The 25,141-nt window shown below is 37.5% G+C and overlaps 1 protein-coding gene across 5 annotated transcripts in view; it reads left to right on the forward strand.

The window, feature by feature from the left end:
- The window catches only part of CTNNA3 (catenin alpha 3), a 1,887,341-nt gene that overhangs the window by 572,786 nt on the left and 1,289,414 nt on the right, over window positions 1–25,141 (forward strand). For all 5 annotated transcript variants that reach the window (XM_078345825.1, XM_035266221.3, XM_078345826.1 and 2 more), the window contains one exon: window positions 1,815–2,018. In XM_078345825.1, the coding sequence (XP_078201951.1) occupies window positions 1,815–2,018 (204 nt within the window). The remainder of the gene's footprint in view (window positions 1–1,814; window positions 2,019–25,141) is intronic.

Genomic DNA, 25,141 nt, shown 5'->3' on the forward strand with positions numbered 1-25,141 from the left:
GTTCTTTTTTTTTTTTTTTTTAATCCGAGACGGAATTTCGCTCTTGTTACCCAGGCTGGAGTGCAATGGCATGATCTCGGCTCACCGCAACCTCCGCCTCCCGGGTTCAGGCAATTCTCCTGCCTCAGCCTCCTGAGTAGCTGGGATTACAGGCATCCGCCACCATGCCCAGCTAATTTTTTTATTTTTTAGTAGAGACAGGGTTTCACCATGTTGACCAGGATGGTCTCGATTTCTTGACCTCGTGATCCACCCACCTCAGCCTCCCAAAGTGCTGGGATTACAGGCGTGAGCCACCATGCCCGGCCAACCCACAGTTCTTTAGAGGTGGACTAAATAGCTGGTATCCTGGCCTGCAAAAATTTCTTGAATAATAGAGCCTTGTTGAGAAATAAAGTTTATAGTTTTTATTTTTATATTTTAACTTCATTTTTCCATGAACTTTTTGGAGTCCCCTCATATTTTAAAGTAAGAGAATATTACACAGTATTTTTTAATCGTTTTAAAATTATTTCTTTTTCTATAATAATTTTCTCTTCCTAGCTTGATTCTATAGTTGTGGCTTTTAAAATTGGATCCTGTCTACTTTCAATCCCCAAATATTTATCAGAATGTAATGTAACACAATGATAAGTATAAGATTTTATATATAAACACATACATATACTTATTTACATACATACACACCTCCATATAAAATACATATACATATCTATAATCTTATACATAAGATTATATACTATAAAGATATAATATCTTCACTGTGGGTTTATGTGTAGATTCACACTCAGTCTTTCATATTCTGAAAATCATTATGTCATTTCATTTTATGTTAAGGGTTCCTCAGAGAGCTTTTATTCTACACTATCTCTTTCTTCAGTTCTCACCTTATGCCTAATCTTGGAAAGACTTCCTCTCTTGGAGTATTTTAATAAAAGACCCTTAGAACAGCATACCCTTCATCTTTTTTGAGCGCTTGTAGATTATCCTGACTCCTATTACCTAAAGACATGTCTAATTGAAACCTTAAAATTACCGTGTCAGGTTCTAATAGCTGGAAATAGCTGGAAGTAGTAATAGATCAACAGGAAGAAGCAGTTTTGCATTTTAAGTGAAATAATTCAAATTCAGAATTTACTTTGATATGTTAGTGTTAAAGTTAAATAGAGTTTATGATATGAAGTGAGGCATAACGAAAATAATATTAAATTGGGTATTGAAAGACCTAAATACTTGTCCAAACACCACTATTTACTTGCTCTATGACCTTGGGCAAGACGGTGTTTGACCTTGGGCAAGCCTCACTCATCATCAGTTGGAAAGCATGGTTATTAATACCTTGCTGTTCACCTCTTCATGGTGTTGTCAGGATGAGATACATGAAAATATTGTGTAAAGAGTTCAGTCTATAAAAGTTACTGTTGTAAGTAACAGTTAACATGTGACAGTCAGTGTATTAAGCATTTATATCATTCTTGCAACAGTCTAGTGACATAGGCAGTATTAATACTCTGCTTTTATAGATCAAGAGGTTGAGGCTCAGCAAGTGTAAGACAGCTGCATGAGGGAGAAAGGTAAGATTTGAATCCAGGTTGGTCTGAGGCTAGAACAAATTCTCATAATTGCATCACTTTCATTATTTATCAGAATAATAATCACTACATAGAATTATGTGTGAACCAGTTGAGGTAGTAAAAAGACAGTTCTCTTTATTATTGTATCTGAATTCTAAACGTGAAAACAAAATAACATTTGTTTTTCATAAAAGTGGAATGCCATGGAATTCTAACCATACAAATGTGTTTTTCCCTTAGAGTTTAATTGTCCTGAATCCACTCACAGTGACTGAGGAGGAAATAAGACCATCACTAGAGAAACGGCTTGAAGCCATTATCAGTGGGGCTGCTCTGCTGGCAGACTCTTCATGCACCAGGGACTTCCACCGGGAGCGGATTATCGCTGAATGCAACGCCATTCGCCAGGCTCTTCAGGATCTGCTCTCGGAGTACATGAACAATGTAGGTGACTGGTTTGCCTTCCTATCCCCAGCCCCTCTTCCCTTGTACTTTGAATATATAATGAGATACTTTCCGTGTACAAAATAGGATAAATTATAAATGAGTATGTGTGTTTACATGGGTTGGTTTTCTGAGTGAGTTCCACTTGTTTATTTACAGGGAACAACCTGTTTCTAGGTATGAAATCAGAACCACGGGGGTATTTACAGGTGATTGTTTTGTTTGTGGAAATATCTTAATATTAGCTGAAGAAGGGAATCAGGATTGGAGAAAGGAAATTAGAGTTGCACATCAATTTAAGAGATGTAAAGAAGATAGAGGGGCAGATTGCTCAGAATTAACTTGGTGAATAATGAAAGGCCATTAGAAGTTAGAAGTCATTATTCAATGAAAGCGACGTTACGGGGATCATGAGCTATGTTTGAAGGTGTGTAGAGAGCCATTGCCGGTTGTTTTGTTTTGTCGTTGTTGTTGTTTTATGGAAACAGTGTCTTGCTGTGTTGCCCAGGCTCAAGTGTAGTTGAGTGATCACAGCTAATGGCAGCCTTGAACTCCTGGGCTCACGTGATCCATCTATGTCAGACTCTCAAGTAGCTGGGACTACAGGTGTGCTACCATGCCAGGTTAATTTTTGTAGTTTTTGTAGAGATGGAGTTTTGCCATAATGCCAAGACTGGTCTCGAACTCCTGGACTGAAGCAACCCTCCTACCTTGGCCTCCCAAAGTGCTGGGATTACAGGCACCCATGCAGTTTTGGCAGCTCTTAACCTTTTTCAAATGTGACAGTGGCTAGTTTTTGTTTGGAATTTTAGCTATCAGTCAGAAATATTGGAAATGTCTAAGTTTAGGGAAAAAAATACTTGTTTCAAGGTCCATTGTGTTTCATTATATGTATACATATATATATATATGAAATATATATATCTCCATCTATGGAATGTCTATAACTATTGTTCCCCTCAAGTCCTGATAACATTTATTATAAGCCAAGAGAAAAATATTGAATATATTGTCAATTATATATTGATTATGAAGATTTCTTAAATAATAGATAAACAAAAGGAAAGTTGTAATAGGAATATTTTGTTCATCTGCATTTTTATAAATAGAATAATTCAAGATTCATGTAGGTATGTTTTGAGAATTATTAGTTACAAAGCATCTGACTTTTCGGGTATGAATTTAAGATTTTTGAGATGGTTCAATATAAGTACTTTGTGTGAATAATTGAAATGCACTATAATTATTTGGTGCATTTTGAGGACCCTTCAACACATTTGATGTACCTTCATACTCTTAATATTTGACGACTTTGGCTCCTGACCAGAAACCTCTCGCCTGTCAGTAAATCAAAGTTGTAAGGTAGATTTCCTTAATAAGAAAATTTTAATAATGTCGTGTCCTGCTAGAATGCCTAAAGCTAGAATATCCCCATTTTTAGCATATAATATATTCTTAGTTAAAGATTTTTCAAGGTAATTCATCAGTCATAAAAAACACAGAAGATAATACTCTATTGAAATGCCTTCTCCCTGATCTATAAACTATTATAATTATTATTCTCATCTTTATAGATAAAATATAGTAACATTATATATACATTTATTTTATCTAGAAGTTATAAAATTATAAGTTCAATTTATGTAAAATATAAGGTTATTTCATTCTTTGTAGATACAAACTCAGATATAGGGTTGGCTATGTAATTTGTGGGGGCCTAGTGCAAAATGAAAATGTGAGGCTTCTTGTTCAAAAAGCAGGGGAAAGGAGCTGTAACTTTCTTACACAGTCTCTCATGACCTACGAAAGCTTATTTTTATTTGCTTTTTTAATTTTAGATTTCTAGAGTATAGAGGTACTTATAAAGTGACCGCAGACCCTAACAGGTATCTATGGCTCTTCCAAATGACCCTGATCCACCCCAGTATGTGCCAAGGCCCCCACAACAAATAGAGGGCGGTAATAATCACTGGGTGGGAGAGCAGGTGGCTGAGAACCTATCCCAGGAAGTCCCTTGGAGGCAAGGCTGCGTATGAGCCAGGGCATGCGGTTCATTGCCACAATGGACTACACAGAGTCAAAGGTTAAATTGTTAAAAATTTCAAGACTGTGGTAGCAGAGCATGAACACCCAAGCCTGGGACCCCTGCCTAAAATTGGGATCCTGTGTGCAGTAGCAGGCCCCTGAAGTCAGCCCTGTATATAATAAACACGTATCACAACAAAATAGTGGTGATTTTATGGTTTTCTTAAACTGGTAAAATGGGACTGAGCTCATGAATATTGGAATTAAGTAGCAGGAACCAACCTGGAAAACTGTGGAGTGTATTATCAGATCTCATGCCCAGGTTTACTTTCACTCCTGGTTTGTATCACAAATAATGCTTCCTTATAGCTGTTGCATCAGTTTTAATGAAACAGAATGCATTTTTTCTGGAACTAGCTGAACTCAAACCTTGCTCAGAGTTTGCTCAAAGACTTGGGATGGCTCTGGTACTTAAAGCCCCATCTTCCTACTTTAAGGAATCCTGTGTCTCTTTGGTGGGCCCAGTTGTTTCTTAGATCAGTCAGTAGCGTTTGTAATTGAGCTGTGTTGATGGAGTAAATGCTTGATGATAAGCACAAAAACTTAAAGTGATTAATTCATCAAACTCTGTGAATCTTTTAGGTGAAGGGGACCTCAGGACTTGGATTAAATTTTGCAAGTCTGTTGAGTCCAGCATAGCAGTTTGGCAGTGAGAAATGAATGCAGCTTATGTTTGACTCAGGCTCAGTCCACACAACCATATGACTCCTCTGAGTCTAAATAAATTCACTTCCTTAAACAGATTAGCAAGTCTTGATCATTTTTTAAAATTGAATCTCAACATTCAGTAAATTGAACGTCTTGTCATATTAGTAAGGAATGAGACCAGATGGGTCTATAACGGACAAAACATAAAACTATTTAACAGTATTGATTATGTATCTTTCCCCTAATATATACTGTCCTGTTAAATTTATATGAGTGGATACATATGTATATATGTTTGGTTAGTTTTCTATTGCTGCTGTAACAAATTGCCACACACTTTGTACAATAGAAAACCACACAAATTTCTATCTTTCAGCTCTGTAATCAAAAGTCTGGCCTGGGCCTCACTGGATTAAAAATCAGAGTGTTGGAGGAACACATTATTTTCTGGAGTCTCTAGGGAAGAGTCCATTATTTTTGACTTTTCCAGTTTCTAGAGGTCATCCTCATTCCTTGGCTCTTGGCCCTCTGCCTCCATCTTCTAAGCCAGCAAGGTCATATTGCTCTGACCCTGCTTCCAACCTCACATTTATTTCTCTGACCGCGCCTTGGAAAGATTCTCTGATTTTTAGCACTCATGTGAATAGTGGGACCCACCCAGATTATCCAGGATAATCATCTCATCTGAAGACCCTTAACCTTAATTACATCTACAAAATCCCTCTTGCCATGGAAGGCAACATATTCACAGGTTCTGGGAATTTGAATGTGGACATCCCTGGGAGACTCACATTATATCAGTACTAGTCTTCCCTAGTCTCCTCTGTGAAATCGTTATCAATCTTTTCATTTCAAATCCATTATAGACAGCATCCCTCACACACTTTAAGCTCTATGCAGGCAGATTACTTGTCTGTTTTGTTTAGTTTTATCCCAAGCGCTGGGCACAATGCATGGCATTTAGAAAAAGCTTAATTGTGTTTTTGAATGAAAGAATGAATGAAATGATTGCATATTGTGTATGCCATGTAATGGAGAAAAAACCTCTTTGACAGTAATTGAAATGAGTTTCAAGCATCTACTAAATTTATCCAATGGATTGACTGTTATAAAAGGCCTTATTTTGCAAAGCATTAAGTCTCTTCTGAAAATCAATGTAAATATCCAGAAATAAAATTTTTTCATTTTAATCTCTGCATTTGGATCCACATCCAGCCATATTCTAGAACAGGATATTTATTCATTAAAAATACACTTCAGGAAACATTTAGGATCAAAGAAAATTTAGCTTTTGTCTTTTTAAAACTTAGGGATGTATATTTCTAAGCTAGTTGTGCTGATTTTGTTATATCGCTAGTTCATCTTCTCTGATGTATAACATAATTAAGGAATTTTTTCATAAATGAGACAGAGCAACAAGGCCTGTGAAGAAGAAATGATCTTTAGGAAGTCAATTATTTTTATATGGTGATCTTTTTTATTTGGTGAAAATAGAATTGTAGGTAGGCAGCCATCATGTTTGAGTTCTAAGAAGACACCAAGCATGAGTATTTTTCTGGGAGTGGGTTGAAATCATATTGTTATAGTTGGGTTGGTTATGTTAGATAGGTGATATATAATTATTAGCAAAGTTAATATTTAGATAATACATGACTATAGGGGATGATTAGAATTGAGTGTGAGATAATGCTGCTACAGGAAACAAGTTAGGCCTGAGCTCCATGCAGGAACTTACCTGCATTTCTGGACCTCTCATCTACCCACTTTATTCTTCTCTTGGTGTTTTATGTGAAAGCACATTGTTGGTTCTCATTGCATATATATTGAGTGAATGAAGAATCAAATGGACTGGCTTTGTTATTCAGAAACCTATTTTATTGTGTGTCTTGAGTTTAATGCATTCCATGTTTTAGGAAATTCTGAAAATTCATATAAAGCCTACATGCAAAGTGATGTTACGGGATTTTCCTTTCATGTAGGACCTCCATCCCACTCCTGAAAATCCATTTTGGAAATAATTCTGGCCTCAATTAATTTACTTTTATTTCCCATGATGATAAGGTAAACAGTTGGTAGGACCTATATGCAATGGCTTTTTGAATATAAGAGACAGGTTAAAATTAAAATTCTAAAAATGTAAAGGTAGCTTTCAGCCTGTGTTTTTCCTTCTTTCCCTCCTTCCCTCTCTCCGCTCCTCTGTCTCTCCTTCCATTTCTCTTTTCCTCCCTCCTTTACTCTCCCACCCTTTTTCACTTCCTACATTCCTTTCTTTCTCTCTCTCTTTCTTTTTTCTTTCTCTCTTTCTTCTCTGTCTTTCTTTCTCTCTCTCTTTCTTTCTTTCTTTCTTTTCTTTTCTTTTCTTTTCTTTCTTTTCTTTCCATATGAGGATTGTCATTATCAGCTCAAGTATACTGTATTAGATGCTTTACATTTTTATATTCTTAACAGTTTTCATTATTCTATAGTGGTAGCTGATTTTTGAGTGGTTGATTTGATTGGAGACAATGTTTTTGAGTTTACAGATATCTGGATAACTTAAGAGAAATAAAATGGTATCCTATAATCCTATATTGGTCTGTACAAAAGTGGATGTGCCAAAAACAGAGACATCAACCAAGGTTAGATTGATAAGAGCATGAAGTCACAAGGTTAGATTGATAAGAGCATGAAGTCAAAGTCCAAGAAGATGTAAAGGAATCATCTTTACAGGAAAGAGGCTGGGTTCAGATATTGAATCTGGAATATAGGAGCTAATAATTCAATGAGCTGGGAGTTGAGAGAAATAATAAGTAGTGGGGTATTTGGTTAAGTTGGCAAAATGTTTTTTTTTTTTCTTTCTTTGATTTTCTGTCCCTAAATTAAGGACTAGATATTAGACAGGTATTTAAATGTGTGAATTGTGTTGGAAATAAAATAACTTTATTGTTTCAGCTATTGTTTTTCTGAGCTGCTCTGGTTTCTAATCTTACTCCTTTACTAAATGTTCCTTAACTCCCTGGATGACTGTTAAATAATGATTCCAAAACGTCTTCACAAGTTAAGTTTGGTGTCATGTAAATCTGGCATAGAATGTCCACTTTGGGGTTTAAGAGGAGCTTGTGCAGTGCTCACTGGGGAAAAGGAGGCATCTGGGTTCCTCTGTTAAGGAAATAAACGAGTCTCATAGAGCTCTTCTTTGTGCTCTAATGTACTAATCTCTCTTAATGATCAAAATTAATAGTGAGAATCATGTAGAAATGCAAGCTATGTAATTGCAGAACTAGTAAGAAAAGCTGAATTTATAAAAAGTAGGCAGCGATTTTAGTTTTTTTTAATAAAAGGGAAACAAATCAGAGCCAGATCACAGGAGGAAAATGAGATAATTTTTGTTAAATAAAAATAACTAAAATGTAATGGAGAATATTCTAAAGTGTCAAGACTTAAGTTTTGCAGAGAGCAATCAATACACAGGTGAAATGCAGAGAGCAATATAGAGGTGAAAGTCCCTGAGGGTTACATCTTGACCAGAGAGCCTAAAAGCTGAGAGCCCTTTGTGTTTTGCCTTCCAGGAGAGGCAGCCATGATTTCTAATATTTGTGGGGCAGGTCAGTCATTCACTTTGTGGATCGTTTCAACTGATCCTTTCCCAAGAAGTGGGTTCCTTTACTCCCTAGTGTTTAGGCATTCCTCATATACTTAGAAGTTCCTGCTATGGTTTTTTAACATTAAACTTTACTCAAAATTGTTTGTTACATAAAAATAAAACTAGATTGAATGGTAGAAATGACAGAAATATAGAAGAATCAAGAATCCTTGCATGAAGTTTTAGTTCTAACTTGGACAAAGTTTAAGGGTCCTGAGCCTAGCATAGTTCCTAGGTAGGAGCGGACAGTAGAATAAGAGGGATTGCTGTCTTAGATCAGGTACACTAGAGCAGACTCTAAAGTAAATTGCAGAACAAAAAAGTTTTATTGGGACATTCTTTCAGAAAATAAACATGTACGGAAGTGAGAAGGCAGATTGGCAGAGAAGCCAACTTGAATGGAAGTCTTAGGTGTCATATGGGGAGCACTCAAGATGGGATGGCTTTTCAGAATTGTCTCATATTGAAATGGGGGAATGGACCCTTAGAATTCCTGCAACTGTCAATCATAGATTGCACATCATCCTAGGAGCTGTGTAACCTTGGATGAGTCAGGTTCCTGCAACTGAGGACTGTTCCCAGTGAGGAACAGAGATGCGAGCCATCAGCAGCTGGTATTTTCAGCTGAAAAGGGAATCCCTTATAGAGGGAATTTGGGTGAAATACCACATTATTCACTATAACAGTTAGTAGCAAAAATCAAAAGGTTGTTTTTAAAGTCCTTGAACAATGAGATATTATCCTGTGTCAGCAACTATGGTCAGCATATTTGACCTCACAGAGTATTTAATTTACTATTGATAATGTTTAGAAAATTATTAGGAGAAACATGTAATTTGTTATCCAAACTGGGATCCTTTTTTTTTTTTCAGGTGAAATCTGGCTGGAGTGCAGTGGCATAATCTTGGCTCACTGCAACTTCCACCTCCTGGGTTCAAGTAATTATCCTGTCTCAGCTTCCTGATTAGCTAGGCCTACAGGCTTGCTAATTTTTGTATTTTTAGTAGAAACAGTGTTTTACACTTTGCCCAAGCTGGTTTTGAACTCCTGACCTCAGGTCATCCGCCTGCCTTGGCCTCCCAAAGTGCTGGATTATAGGCGTGGGCCACCGCACCTGGCCAAAACTGGGTTACTTGTGAGAGACAAAAATTTCTAAAATGGTCAAAAGACCTTAACTGATCGACAAAAAGATATCCTAAGCAAAGTGAGAGGTGTGGCCACCTAGAGGTGTGTGTGTGTGTGTGTTTGTGTGTGTATGTATATATATAAAATAAATGCAAGAATATATATGATGGATTTGGGAGAGATTTAACACATTTTGCTGACAGATTCTGTATTGGCTATAACAGTGAAAATATAAAATTTAAATTAAAATGCTATTGGTGTTATTGCAATTTCTAGTTACATAATTCTGTAAACACTGTGCTAAGAAGTGATGGTTTCAAAGTGCCAACAATTGCATTCTTAGTTGTCAAGGAGAATCAAACAAATACGTGAAATGGAACATGATAAAAACTGTAATAGTGGTGAATACCAAGTACAATAACAACACCAAGTAATAAGTGGTTAACTCCCCTGGGGTAGATCAGGCTTCAGTGGAGAGAAAGCACGTAAGCTGGCTTTTAAAGGATAAGTAGGTACTCATCAGACAACTGAGGGAGGTGGGAATTCCAGAAAGGGGTAAGAGCCTGTGCAAAGGCACAGAGCAGGACTCACTTAGGTTGTGTGCTGTGGGAAATATATGAAGTTCACTTTGAAGTTTGAAATATAGTGAGAAGAAAGAAAGGAGGAATATAAGACTAAGTATTGGCCATTTGTTTGCAAATGTGTTTCTTTTAAATACTTGATGAACTTTAAATATTTTTCCTTCTAAAACAAGTTGAATTGTGATTTTTGCCTATTTTTATTCAATGCTAATCAATTATGAGTCTCTCATATCATCTTGGCTGTTTTATCTTCATAAATCAATTTCCATTGAAATATTCTATTTTTATTTTTAGTTTTCTGTAAGATTAACTTTTTATTATCATTATACTTTAAGTTCTGGGGTACATGTGCAGATCTGGCAGTTTGCTACATAGGTATACACATGCCATGGTGGTTTGCTGCCTCCATTCCCATCACCCACATTAGATATTTCTCCCAATTTTATCCCTCCTTAACTTCCCCACCCCTTGCTATCACTCCCCTAGTCCCCCACCCCACAACAGACCCCATTGTGTGATATTCCCTTCCCTGTGTCCATGTGTTCGCATTGTTCAACACTCATGAGTAAGAACATGAGGTGTTTGTTTTTCTGTTCTTGAGTCATTTTGCTGAGAACTATGACTTTCACATTCCTACATGTCCCTGCAAAGGACATGAACTCATCCTTTTTTATGACTGTATAGTATTCCATGGTATATATATGCCTCATTATCTTTATCCAGGCTATCTTTGATGAGCATTTGGGTTGGTTCCAAGTCTTTGCTATTGTAAACAGTGCCACCATGAACATACATGTGCATGTGTCTTTATAATAGAACAATTTATAATCCTTCGGGTATATACCCAGTAATGGGATTGCTGGGACAAATTTTATTTCAATTCTAGATCCTTGAGAAATCATCACACTGTCTTCCACAATGGTTGGACTAATTTACTCTCCCACCAACAGGGCAAAAGTCTTCCTATTTCTCCACATCCTCTCCAGCATGAGTTGTCTCCAGATTTTTTAACAATTGCCATTCTAACTGGCATGAGATGGTATCTCAATGTAGTTTTGATTTGCATTTCTCTAATGACCAGTGATGATGAGCATTTTTTTATATGTTTTTTGGCTGCATAAATGTCTTCTTTTGAAAAGCGCCTGTTGATATACTTTGCCCACTTTTTGATGGGATTGTTTTTTTCTTGTGTATTTATTTCAGTTCTTTTTAGATTCTGGATATTAGCCCTTTGTCAGATGGGTAGCTTGCAAAAGCTTTTTCCCATTCTGTTGGTTGTTGGTTCACTCTAATGATTGTTTCTTACGCTGTACAGAAGCTCTTAAGTTTAATTAGATCCCATTTGTCTATTTGGCTTTTGTTGCCAATGCTTTTGGTGTTTCAGTCATGAAGCCCTTGCCTATGCCTATGTCCTGAATGGTATTGCATATGTTTTCTTCTAGGGTTTTTGTGGTATTAAGTTTTATGTTTAATCTTTAATCCATGTGGAGTTAATTTTCGTATAAGGTGTAAGGAATGGATCCAGTTTCAGCTTTCTGCCCATGGCTAGCCAGTTTTCCCAACACCATTTATTAAACAGGGAATCCTTTCCCCATTGCTTGTTTTTGTCAGGTTTGTCAAAGATCAGATGGTTGTAGATGTGTGGCGTTACTTCTGAGGCGTCTGTTCTGTTCCATTGAGCTACATCTCTGTTTTGGTGCCAGTACCATGCTGTTTTTATTACTGTAGCCTTGTATAGTTTGAAGTCAGGTAGTGTGATGCCTATAGCTTTGTTCTTTTTGTTTAGGATTGTCTTGGCTGTGTGGGCTCTTTTTTGGTTCCATATGAAGTTTAAGGTGTTTTTTTCCAGTTCTGTGATGCAGGTCAATGGTAGCTTGATGGGGATATCATTAAATCTATAAATTACTTTGGGAAGTATGGCCATTTTCATGATATTGATTCTTCCTAACCATGGGCATGGAATGTTTCTTTATCTGTTTGTGTCCTCTCTTATTTCCTTGAGCCATGGTTTGTAGCTTGAAGAAAGAGGTCCTTTACATCCTTTGTTAGTTGTATTTCTAGGTATTTTATTCTCTTTGTAGCAATTGTGAATGGGAGTTCGCTCATGATTTGGCTCTCTGTTAGTCTGTTATTGGTGTATAGGAATGCTTGTAATTTTTGCACATTGATTTTGTATCCTGATACTTTGCTGAAGTTGCTTATCAGTTTAAGGAGATTTTGGGCTCACATGATGGGGTCTTCTAAATATACAATCATTTAGTCTGCAAATAGAGATAATTTGACTTCCTCTTCCTAGTTGAATATCCTGTATTTTTTTTTTCTTGCCTGATTTCTCTGGCTAGAACTTCCAATACTATGTTGAATAGGAATGGTGAGAGATGGCACCCTTGTCTAGTGCTGGTTTTCAAAGGGAATGCTTCCAGTTTTTGCCCATTCAGTATGATAGTGGCTGTGGGTTTTTCAAAAATAGCTTTCATTATTTTGAGATACAATCTGTTGATACCTAGTCTATTTAGAGTTTTAGCATAAAGGGCTGTTGAATTTTGTCAAAGGCCCTCTTTGCATCTATCGAGATAATCATGTGGTTTTTGTCTTTGATTCTGTTTATGTGATGGATTAGGTTTATAGATTTGCATATGTTGAACCAACCTTGCATCCCAGGGATGAAGCCTACTTGATCATGATGGATAAGCTTTTTGATGTGCTGTTGCATTCAGTTTGCCAGTATTTTATTGAAGATTTTTGCATCAATGTTCATCATGGAGATTGGCCTGAAACTTTTTTTTTTAGTTGTATCTCTGCCAGGTTTTTGTATCAGGATGATGTTGGTCTCATAAAATGAGTTAGGGAGTATTTCCTCTTTTTGTATTGTTTGGAATAGTTTCAGAAAAAAATGGTACCATTTCCTCTTTGTACGTCTGGAAGAATTTGGCTGTGAACCTGTCTGACTTGGACTTTTTTGGTTGGTAGGCTATTAATTGGTGCTTCAACTTCAGATCTTGTTATTGGTCTATTCAGGGATTCAACTTCTTCCTTGTATAGTCTTGGGAGGGTGTAAGTGTCCAGGAATTTATCTATTTTTTCTAGATTTATTGGTTTATGTGCCTAGAGTTGTTTGTAGTAATCTCTGATGGTACTTTGTGTTTCTGTGGGATTGATGGTGATATCCCCTCATTCATTTTTTTTATTGCATCTGTTTGATTCTTCTGTTATTTTTGTATATTAGTGTGGCTAGTGGTCTATTTTGTTGACTTTTTGAAGGGTTTTTTGTGTCTCTATCTCCTTCAGTTGTACTCTGATCTTAGTTATTTCTTGCCTTCTGCTAGCTTTTGTGTTTATCTTGCTCCTCTAGTTCTTTTAATTATGACATTAGGGTGTTGATTTTATATCTTTCCTTCATTCTCATGTGGGCATTTAGTGCTATAAATTTCCCTCTAGACACTACTTTAAATGTGTCCCAGAGATTCTGGTATGTTGTGTCATTTTTCTTATTGGTTTGGAATAGCATCTTTATTTCTTTCGTCATTTCATTATTTATCCAGTAGGTATTCAGAAGCAGGTTGTTTAGTTTCCATGTAGTTGTGCAGTTTTGAGTGAGTTTCTTAATTCTGAGTTCTAATTTGATTGCACTATGGTCTGAGAGATTGGTTGTTATGATTTCTGATCTTTTACATTTGCTTTGGTCAATTTTAGAGTGAGTGTGATGTGGTGCTGAGAAGAAAGTATATTCTGTGAATTTAGGGTGGAGAGTTCCATAGATGTCTGTTAGGTCTGCTTGGTCCAGAGCTGAATTGAAGTCCTGGATATCCTTGTTAATTTTCTGTCTTGTTTATCTAATATTGACAGTGGAGTGTTAAAGTCTTTTACTATTATTGTGTGAGAGTCTAAGTCTCCCTGTAGGTTATTAAGAACTTGCTTTATGTATCTGGGTGCTCCTGTGTTTGGTGCATATATATTTAGGATAGTTAGCTATCATTGTTGCATTAATCCCTTTGCCATTATGTAATGTGTGGGGATCGCTCCTGCGAAGGGCCCTTGACAGGACCCTCGCCATCTTGAGCTTGAGCCCATACACGTTTCTCCTCTCCTGGAGGCTGTTGAGCTAAGGTAAAGGAGGAAGTCTGGTTGCACTGATTTTATAAACATCAATCTTTGCCTCTGAAATTTGCAACAGAATGGCTGAGCTCAAGCCTTGTGGTCTAATTAGACATTGTATGGGTAGACATTGTGTGCCTCCTAGTTCCTTCTCTGCACAATAACTGTATGACTTCATTTACCTCTGCTACCTCAATCATATTGTTTGCATATGATCCTATATGAATAGGCAAGGTTAGAATGACATTTAGAAAGGTCCAGCTATACCTTGTTAACAATCTTACTTGCTTGCTTAACTGATTTTAGAAAAACACATATTTAGATTTATGATCCCCTTTTTGCAAGCTTTATTGTCCCTTTACTGTACACCCTTTGATTAAGAGTCATACTTTCTGTACCCCTTTTCTTGTGATTTTTTGTTCTTGACTTTATTTCAAGATACAGTGGAATGTACATCACTCCTCAAACACTGAAAGGTATATAACCTGTAGTTTGCACAAATAAACTTGCTGTCTTGGCACTTCTTGCTCCAGCATTGCCTGGCAGTCCTCCAGACCCCGCTCTCTATCTATCTTTTCTTCCACGCACTCCCTCTTCCAGGTTAAGAACACTTGAGTGGGGCTGAGGCTCTCTGCTGGTCGGAAGCCCCCCGGCAGATGTGCCGGACCCCCACAGTAATGGCCTTCTTTGTCTCTTTTGATCTTTGTGGTTTTAAAGTCCATTTTATCAGAGACTAGGATTGCAACCCCTGCTTTTTTTTTGCTCTCCATTTGCTTGGTAAATCTTCCTCCATCCCTTTATTTTGAGTCTGTGTGTGTCTTTTCACATGAGATGGGTATCCTGAATACAGCACAATGAGTCTTGACTTCTTATCCTATTTGACAGTCTGTTTTTTGATTGGGGCATTTATCCTGTTTACATTTAAGGTTAACATTGTTACATGTGAATTTGATCCTGCCATTTTGATACTAGCTGGTTGTTTTGCCTGTTAGTTGATGCAGTTTCTTCATCGTGTCGATGGTCTTTACCATTTGGTACATTTTTGCCGTGGCTGGTACTGGTTGTTTAGCGCTTCTTTCAGGCGCTCTTGCAAGGCAGGTATGGTGGTGATGAAATCTCTCAACAATTGCTTGTCTGTAAAGGATTTTATTTCTCCTTCACGTATGAAGCTTACTTTGTCTAGACATGAAATTCTGGGTGGAGACTCTTTTCTTTAAAGATGTTGAATATCGGCCCCCACTCTCTTCTGGCTTGTAGGGCTTCTGCCGAGAGATCCATTATGTCTGTTGGGCTGCCCTTTGTGGGTAACCCGACCTTTCTCTCTGGCTGCCCTTAGCATTTTTTCCTACATTTAAACCATGGAGTATCTGACAATTATGGGAATATCTTTGTGGTATTCTCTGTATTTCCTGGACTGAAATGTTGGCCTGCCTTGCTAGGTTGGGGAAGTTCTCCTGGATAATATTCTGAAGAATGTTTTCCAGCTTGGATTCATTCTCCTCATTACATTCAGGTACACCAATCAAACGCAGAGTTGGTCTTTTCACATAATCCTATATTTCTTGGAGTCTTTGTTCATTTCTTTTCACTCTTTTCTCTTTAATCTTGCCTTCTCATTTTACTTCATTAAGTTGATCTTCTATCTCTGATATTCTTCTGCTTGATTGATTTGGCTATTGAATCTTGTGTATGCTTCACAAAGTTCTCATGCTGCGTTTCTTAGTTTCCTCCAATAGTCGTTTATGTTCTATAAGCTGGTTATTCTAGTTAGCATTTTATCTAACTTTTTTCAAGGCTCTTAGTTTCTTTGCATTGGGTTAGAACATGTTTCTTTATCTCAGAGAAGTTTTTTATTACCAACCTTCTGAAGCCTGCTTCTGTCAATTCATCAAACTAATTCTGCATCCAGTTTTGTTCCCTTGTCAGTGAGGAGTTGTGATCTGTTGGAGGAGGAGAGGCATTCTGGTTTTTGATGATTTCATCCTTTTTGTGCTGGTTTCTTCCCATCTTTGTGGATTTATCTACCTTTGGTCTTTGAAGTTGGTGACTTTTGGATGGGGTCTCTGAGTGAACATCCTTTTTGTTGATGTTGTGGCTATTTCTTTCTGTTTTTTAGTTTTCTTTTCACCAGTCAGCCCACTCTACTGCAGGACTGCTGGAGGTCCACTCCAGACTCTGCTTACCTGGGAATCACCTGTGGGGGCTGCAGAACAGCAAGGATTGCTGCCCATTCCTTCCTTTGATAGCTGCATCCCAGAAGGGTACCTGCCGGATGTCAGCCAGAGCTCTCCTGTATGGGATGACTCTTTGGATATACAGGAATCAGGGAGCCACTTAATGAGGAGGCAGTCTATCCATTGTCAGAGCTCAAGTGCTGTGCTAGGAGTCTGTTGCTCCCTTCAGAGCTGTTGGGCAGGGACGTTTAAGTCTGCTGTAGCAGAATTCACAACCACTCCTTTTCCCAGGTGTTCTGTCCCAGGAAAGGTGTGGCTTTATTTATAAGTCCCTGACAGGCTGCTGCCCTTTTTCAGAGATACCCTGCCCAGCAAGGAGGGAGTCTAGTCACAGTCTGCCTGCAGAGGTGTTGTTGAGCTGCTGCAGGTATCCCCCAGCTGCTGTGTAAACTTCTTTGTGATTTTGTTTACACAGGTACAGTTAGAGCTGCATTGGTGATGGCAGACACCCCTCCCCCCACCGAGCTTGACTGTTCAGGGTCCAGCTCAAACTGCTGTGCTGGATGCAAAAATCCCAAGTCAGTGGGATTCAGTTTCCGGTTCATCGTGGGGGTGGGACCTGTGGAGCCAGATCTCCTGGCTCCCCATCTTTCTCTCAGGGGTAAGGGCGACTCTGTCTTGAATTCGCTCCAGGCGCCAGTCAAATGTTGCTCAGATTTGTGCTGGGAACTCGTGGCACTGGCTGAATTGGCCACCCAGATTTGCCCTGGAAACCCAAGGCACCTGTCAGCAGGCAGGGATCTCCTGGTCTATAGGCTGCAAAGACCATGGGAGAAGCCAGTATCTGAACCAGAGCTATGGGGTGGCCAGAAATGTCCCCGGTGGCCTCCTTTGGGTAGGAGAGAGGGCCCTCTGGCCCTTTGCACTTCCCAGGTGAGGCAGGCCCCACCCTGCCTCGGTTTGTCCTCCTTGGACTGCACCCTCTGTCCAACCAGTCCCATTGAGATGAAGCTGATTCCTCAGTTGGAAATGTGGAGATCACTCGCCTTCTGCGTTGCTCTCGCTGGCAACTGTGCTCCAGAGCTATTCCTATTCAGCCATCTTGGTGGAAGTCCCTTTGTATTTATAGATATTTTTAGGCAGGGTCTTCCTCTCTAACTCTGGCTGCTAGAGAGCAGTGATGTGATTACAGCTCACTGCAGCTTCAACCTTCTGGGCTCAAGCCATCCTCCCACTACAGCCTCCTGAGTAGCTGGGACTACAGGTATACACTACCATGCCTGGCCAATAATTAAATTTTTTGTAGAGACAAGGTCTCCTTATGTTGCCCAGGCTAGTCTCAAACTCCTGGTTTCAAGTGATCCTCCCACCTTGGTCTCCCAATGTACTGGGATTATAGGCATTAACCAACATGCTTGGCCAGAAATATAGTCAATATTTGAAAAACGATTTGTAGTTAAGCTCTGAATAAAGAAGTTATCTTACCATTGTGGTATAAATTTAAGATCAAAGACCAACTTGTAGCTTTATTTTTCTGCTAAATATAGTTTAGCAGAATCACACACATGGATAAGCAACTTAGATAGCTGATTTGTCTGGTTATTGGCTATGCATAATAATTAATTGTTGAAGACTGCTATTTGCCCTGTCATATTTTGGAATAATTTTTTTTTTTTTTTTTTTTTTGAGGTGGAGTTTTGCTCTTGTAACCCAGGCTGGAGTGCAATGGCACAATCTCGGCTCACTGCAACCTCCGCCTCCTGGGCTCAGGCAATTCTCCTGCCTCAGCCTCCTGAGTAGTTGGGATTACAGGCATGCGCCACCATGCCCAGCTAATTTTTTGTATTTTTAGTAGAGACGGGGTTTCACCATGTTGACCTGGATGGTCTCAATCTCTTGACCTTGTGATCCACTCGCCTCGGCCTCCCAAAGTGCTGGGATTATAGGCGTGAGCCACCGCACCCGGCCCTTGGAATAATTTTTAAGTTAGAAACTTGAATGTATGTTTTTAAGGCTTATAAAATCATAATGAAAGCACTTTTTGAATTCTTTGAATGGATTTGTTCACTTTTTATCTTCTGGAAGATAAGTTGAAACTAGATTTGATTTAGTGTTTTCCTTAGTGATGACCATCATATTTTGTATCTGAAAACACAACCAAGGTTGTAAATTGACCAGACTGTCACTATCACCATTATAATTATTAGCTTTAACATCCCTAAGCTGTTGCCTTAACTTCTTTAATTTGACATTCATGTGTACTTGAAGTAAATTTTTGGTACCCTGGCAGATTTGAATTATAAGTATGATTCAGACTGAGGGCATTGCACCTCATTTGAAAAATATTTTTACTTTCATTTGCATATAGCAAAATATTTTTTTAATACGCGCTATCTTCCTATTTAAAAGTTGATTCCTATCTGTAGTAGGCGTAATAATAATGGCCTCCCAAATATGTCTATACCCTAATCCATGGAATCTGTGAATATATTTTCTTGCACAATAAAGGGAACTTTGCAGATGTGATTAGGGACAGGGACCTTGAGATGGAGAAGTTATCCTGGATTACATGGGTGGGCCCATTCTAATCACTTTAGTCCTTAGAAGTAGAGAACCATTCCTGGCTGTTTCAGAGAGAGATGAGTTGGAAGAAGGAGGAGAAATTTGAAGTGTGAAAAGAGTTAGTCCACCACGTCTGGCTTTATAGTTGAAGGAAGTGGAGGCCATGAGCCAAGTAACAGATCTCAATCCTACAACTGAAAGGAACTGACTCTTGGATCAACCCAAATACAAGTAAACATATTTTCCTTCGGAGCCTGATGAGAGAAATACAGCCCTGCATATGTCTTGATTTTATCTCAATGTAGCATCTCTGATCTATAAAACTGTATGACAAATTTGTGCTGTACAACCTGTTATGTTGTGGTAATTACTCATGGCAACAATAGAAAATGAAAGATCTTGATTAGGTGTCATGTAGTCCACATTTGTAGAAAGACTGTGTAAGGACCTTAAAATCTTATGTAAAATGAATTGCTACAATTATATGCTAAACACATGAATATATTAAGCATGAGATTTGTATTTATTTTTAGTTGACATAATAATTGTACATACATATCAAAAATATAGTATTTCATTGCTTTATATACAATGCTTAATGATCAAGTTAGGGTAATTAGGATATCCATAACTTCAAACATTTATCATTTGTGTTACAAACATTCAGAATTTTCCTTTCTAGCTTTTTGGTCATATACAATACATTATTATCAAGTATATTCACCCTACAGTGCTTTAGAGGACTAGAACTTATTCCTCTTATGTAGTTACAATTTTGTCTCTGATGACCAATATCTCCCTGTCTTTTCTTCTTCCCTATCTTTTGCAGTCTCTAAGACCACAATTCTATTGGACTTCTATGAACTCATTTTTTCTTAGCTTCCACATATGAGTGAGAACATGCAGTATTTATCTTTCTGTGCCTGACTCGTTTCACTTAACATAATGTCCTCCAGGCTCATCTATGTTGCCTTAAATAACAGGATTTCATTTCTTTAATGGATGAATAGTATTCCATTGTGTAATATACAACATTTTCTTTATTTATGGACATTTAGGTGGATTCTCCATCTTGGGTATTATAGATAGTGCTTCAATAAACATGGGGTACAGATATCTCTTCTATATACTGTTTTCTTTTCCTTTGGATAAATACCCAGCAGTGGGATTGCTGAATCATATGGTAGTTCTAGTTTCAGTTTTTTGTTTGTTTTTGTTTTTGAGAAATCTCCATACTGTTTTCTATAATGGCTGTACTAATTTACATTTCCACCAATTGTATATGAGAGTTCACTTCTCTTCATACTCTGGCCAGCATTTGTTATTTTTGTCTTTTTGATAATGATCACTCTAATTTAGATGAAATGATACTGTGGTTTTGATTTGCACTTCTGTGATGATTAGTGATGTTGAGAATTATTTTATGTACCTATTGGCCATTTTGTATGTCTTCTTTTGAAAACGGTCTATTCAGGCCCTTTGGCATTTTAAAGTCAAATCAGTTCTTTTTTTGCTGTGGAGTTGTTTGAAGTCCTTGTATTTTCTGCATATTAGTCCCTTGTCTGATGAATAGTTTGAAAATATTTTTGCCCATTCTCAGGTTGTCTCTTTACCCTTGATTGTTTCCTTTGCTATGCAGGAGCTTTTTAGTTTGCTATTTCCATTTGTCTATTTTTGGTTTTGTTTCTTGTGTTTTTAAAGCTTTATTTATAAAATTGTCATCTAGATGATGTTCTGAGGCATTTCCACTAGTCTTATACTTTTGGGTCCTATGTTTAACTCTTTAAGCCATTTCGACTTGATTTTTGTGTATGGCAAGATATGGGCATCTAGTTTCATTCTTCTGCATATAGATATCCAGTTTTCTCAGGATTATCTATGAAGAGGGTGTCCTTTCCCTAATGTATGTTCTTGTTGCCTTTGCTGAAGGTCAGTTGGCTGTAAATGTGTGGATTTATTTTTGGATTTGTTTATGCTATCCCATTGGTCTGTCTGTTTTCATGTCAATACCATGCTCTTTGGGTTACTGTAATTTTGTATTATATTTCGAAGTCAGGTAATCTGATATCTCAAACTTTGTTATTTTGTTCAGTATTGCTTTGGCAGTTGCTGTGGTTCCATACAAATTTTGAATTGCTTTTTCTATTTTTGTGAAGAATATCATTGGTATTTTGATAAGGATTGCACTGAATATGTTTATTGCTTTTGGTAGTATAGTTATTTTAAGAATATTAATTCTTCCAATTCACGAACATATCTGTCTTTCCATTTTCTGGTGTCCTGTTCAACTTTTTTCATCAGTGTTTGTAGTTTTTATTGTAGAGATGTTTTACTTCCTGGATTAAATTTATTTCTAGGAATTTTATTTTTTTTTTGTAAATGGTATTGCTTTCTGGATTCTTTTCCTGCCAGTTTGTTATTGGTATATAAAAATGCTACTGACTTTTTTATGTTGATTTTGCATTCTGCAGCATTAATGAATTCATTTATCAGTTCTAAGAGTTTTGAGGTGCAGTCTTTAGATTGTTCTATATATAAGATCATGTTGTTTGTGGAGAGGGACAAGTTGGCTTCATTTTCAGTTTGGATGCCTTTTATTTCTTTGTGTTGCCTGATTGCCCTGGCTAGGACTTTTGGTACCATGGTCACTAGGAGTGGTGGAAGAGGGCACTCTATCTTTTTTGAATATTCAATGGAAAGGCTTTCAACTTTACTCCATTCAGTGTGATGGTAGCTGTGATATGTCAAATACGGCCTTTATATTGTGAGGTATTTTTCTTCTATACCTCATTTGTTGAGAGTTTTTTTTTTTTTTTATCCTGAAGAGATGTTGAATTTTATCAAGTGCTTTTTCTGTATCTTTTGAGATGCTCACATGGTTTATGTATTTAATGTTGTTTACATGATGGATTATATTTATGATTTGCATATGTTGAATCATCTCTACTTCTCTGGGATATGTCTCACTTGATCGTGGTGTACCTGTTTGATGAGATATTGGATTAGTTTTGCTAGTAATTTGTTGATGTTTGCATCTATGTTCATCAGAGATATTTGCCTGTAGATTTGATTTTTTTGTTGGGTCTTTGTCTAGTTTTGGTTTGGGTGTAAGTTTTGTCTGGTAAAGTGAGTTAGGTAGAATTCCATCCTCTTTGCTTTCTTGGAATAGTTTGAGAAGAATAGGTGTTGGTTTTTTAAAAGTTTGATACAATTCAGCAGTAAAGCCATCCAGACCTTGCCTTTTGTTTTTGGGAGACTTTCTATTACTGAGCTAATCTCATTTCTTTTTCTTTTTCTCTTTTTTTTGAAAGAGAGAAAGAAAGAAAAAAGGAATGAAGAACAGGAAAAAGAGGAAGAGAAGGAGGGAGAGAGAATGGGAGTGTTGTTTAGTTGCCCAGGCTAGAATGTAGTCTAAAGATGGGTATTGAAAACCTCCCTTATACCATCAATCATGCTTAATAATGGCCAACCGATATTTCATTTAAACCTGTGAGTAGGTGTGATGTGGTACTGATCAGAGTACAAATCTTGTGTGTTTTAAGTGGAGAGTTCTATAAATGTTTATTAAGTTTACTTGTTCTGGATCTGAGTTCAAGTCCAGGATATCCTTATTAATTTTCTGTCTCATTGATCTATCTAATACTGATGTTGAAACCTCCCAGTACTGTGTGGGAGTCCAAGCCTCTTTACAAGTCTTTTTTTTTTTTTTTCTTTTAAAGAAAGGAGAGAAGGAAAGGAAAAAAAAGGAGTGAAGGAGAGGAAGAAAGAGGAAGAAAAAGAGGGAGAGAATGGGAATGTTGCTTTATTCTAAAAATGGGTATTGAAAACCTCTTTTATGCCAATAATTGTGCTTAATAATGGCTGATCAATATTTCTTTTAAACCTATGAGTAGGTGTGATGTGGTACTGACAAGAATGTATATTTTGTGTATTTTAAGTGGAGAGCTCTATAAATGTTTATTAAGTTTACTTGTTCCAGATCTGAGTTCAAGTGCTGGATATCCTTATTAATCTTCTGTCTCGTTGATCTATCTAAAATTGATGTTGAAGTCTCCCACTATTATTGCGTGGGAGTCTGGGGAGTCTAAGTCTCTTTATAGGTCTTATGTATCTGGGTGTTAGGATTTAAGATTGTTAGCTCTTGTTGTTGCATTGATCCTTTTACCACTATATCTTTGTTGCTTTAAAATCTATTTTATACAAGTCTTATGTATCCTGTATTGGGTGGGTACACATCCAGAATTGTCAGCTCTTCTTGCTGCATTGATCCTTTTACTATTATGTCCTCTTTTGATCTTTGTTGCTTTAAAATCCATTCCATCAGAGGCGATAATTGCAACCTCTTCTTTTTATTTATTTATTTATTTTTGCTCTCCATTTGGTTGTCAAATCTTTCTCTATCCCTTTGTTTTGACTTTTTATGTATCCTTGCATGTAAGATGGGTCTGGATGCAGCATACCGATGGGTTTCGGCTGTATCTTTTGATTGGGGGATTTAGTCAATTTAAATTTAAAATTATTGCCTTTTGATGTTAGCTGGCTATTTTGCCCATTAGTTGATATAAATTCTTCATTATGTTGATACTCTTTACTTTTTGGTATATTTTTAGAAAGGCTAATACTGGTTTTTCCTTTCTATGTGTAATGCTTCTTTCAGAAGCTCTTGTAAAGCAGGCCTGGTGGTAATGAAATCTCTGAGTACTTGCTTATTCACAAAAGATTTTATTTTTCCTTCAATTGTAAAGCTTAGTTTGACTGGATGTGAAATTCTGGGTTGAAAGTTCTTTTCTTTAAGGATGTTGAATATTGGCCCCCACTCTTTTCTGGCTTGTAGGGTTTCTGCTGAGATTTGCTGTGAGTCTGATACGCTTCTCTTTGTGGGTAACCTGACCTTTCTCTCTGGCTTAGTATTTTCTCCTTCATTTCAACCCTGGTGAATCTAACGATTATGTGCCTTGGGGTTGCTCTTCTTGAGGAATATCTTTGTGGTGTTCTCTGTATTACCTGGAGTTGAATATTTTCCTGCCTTGCTAGGTTGGGAAAGTTTTCCTGAATAATATCCTGAAGAGTATTTTCCAGCTTGGATTCATTCTCTTCTTCGCATTCAGGTACACCTATCACATATAGATTAGGTCTTTTCACATAGTCCCATATTTCTTGGAGACTTTGCCTATTCCTTTTTATCCTTTTTTCTCTATTCTTGTCTTCTCGTTTTATTTCATTAAGTTGGTCTTCGACCTCTGATATCCTTTCTTCTGCTTGATCAATTCGGCTGTTAAAACTTGCGCATACTTCGTGAAGTTCTTGTGTTGTATTTTTCAACTCCGTTAGTTCACTTATATTCCTCTCTATATTATCTTTTCTTGTTAACATTTCATCAAACCTTTTTTCAAAGTTCTTAGTTTCTTTGCATTGGGTTAGAACAAGTTCCTTCAACTCCCAGAAGTTTCTTATCATCCACCTTCTGAAGCCTGCCTCTGTTAATGGAACACAGTCTTTCTCCATCAGGCCTTGTTCCTTTACTGATGAGGAACTGTAATCCCCTGTAGAGGGAGAGGCATTCTGATTTTGGGTATTCTCAGCCTTTTTAGGCTGGTTTCTTCCCTTCATTATAAATTTATCCATCTGTCGTGTTTGTAATTACCACCTTTCTAATTAGGTTCTGAGTGGACGTCCAATTTATTGATTCCCAGCGCTGGAATCTGAGCAACCCACTGCGCCGGTTAAAACCGTGGTGTTAAGATTGATGGTGCCTTTCTGACTCTGCACCAAAAACCGCAGTGCCAAAGTGCCAGCAAAACCGCCGCGCCAGCCACAAGAGTCGCGGTGGCGACCCATGGGGCCCCTCCACTGGGAATCTCATGGCCCATGAGCAACAAAAATTCGCCTAAAACTGTGGCATCCTCTCGTTTTCTGCACTTTCACTGGAAGCCACAATCCCCAGCTGCTAACGATCAGCCATCTTGGATCTCTCTCCTAATCTCATTTCTTGTTATCGGCCTCTTCAGGTCTTATATTTCTTTTTGGTTCAAGCTTGGTTCATTACATGTGTTCAAGAATTTACTCATTTCCTCTAGGCTTTCCAATTTGTTGGCATAGAGCTCATAATAGTTTTTAATGATCCCTGGTTCTGTGATATCAGTTGTAATATCTTCTTTTTCATTTCTGATTTTATTTGCTTGGGTCTTTTTGTTAAGCTTACATAGCTAATGGTTTAAATTTTGTTTAACT

Source organism: Callithrix jacchus, chromosome 12 (genome assembly GCF_049354715.1).
Source record: "Callithrix jacchus isolate 240 chromosome 12, calJac240_pri, whole genome shotgun sequence".
Taxonomy (NCBI): domain Eukaryota; kingdom Metazoa; phylum Chordata; class Mammalia; order Primates; family Cebidae; genus Callithrix; species Callithrix jacchus.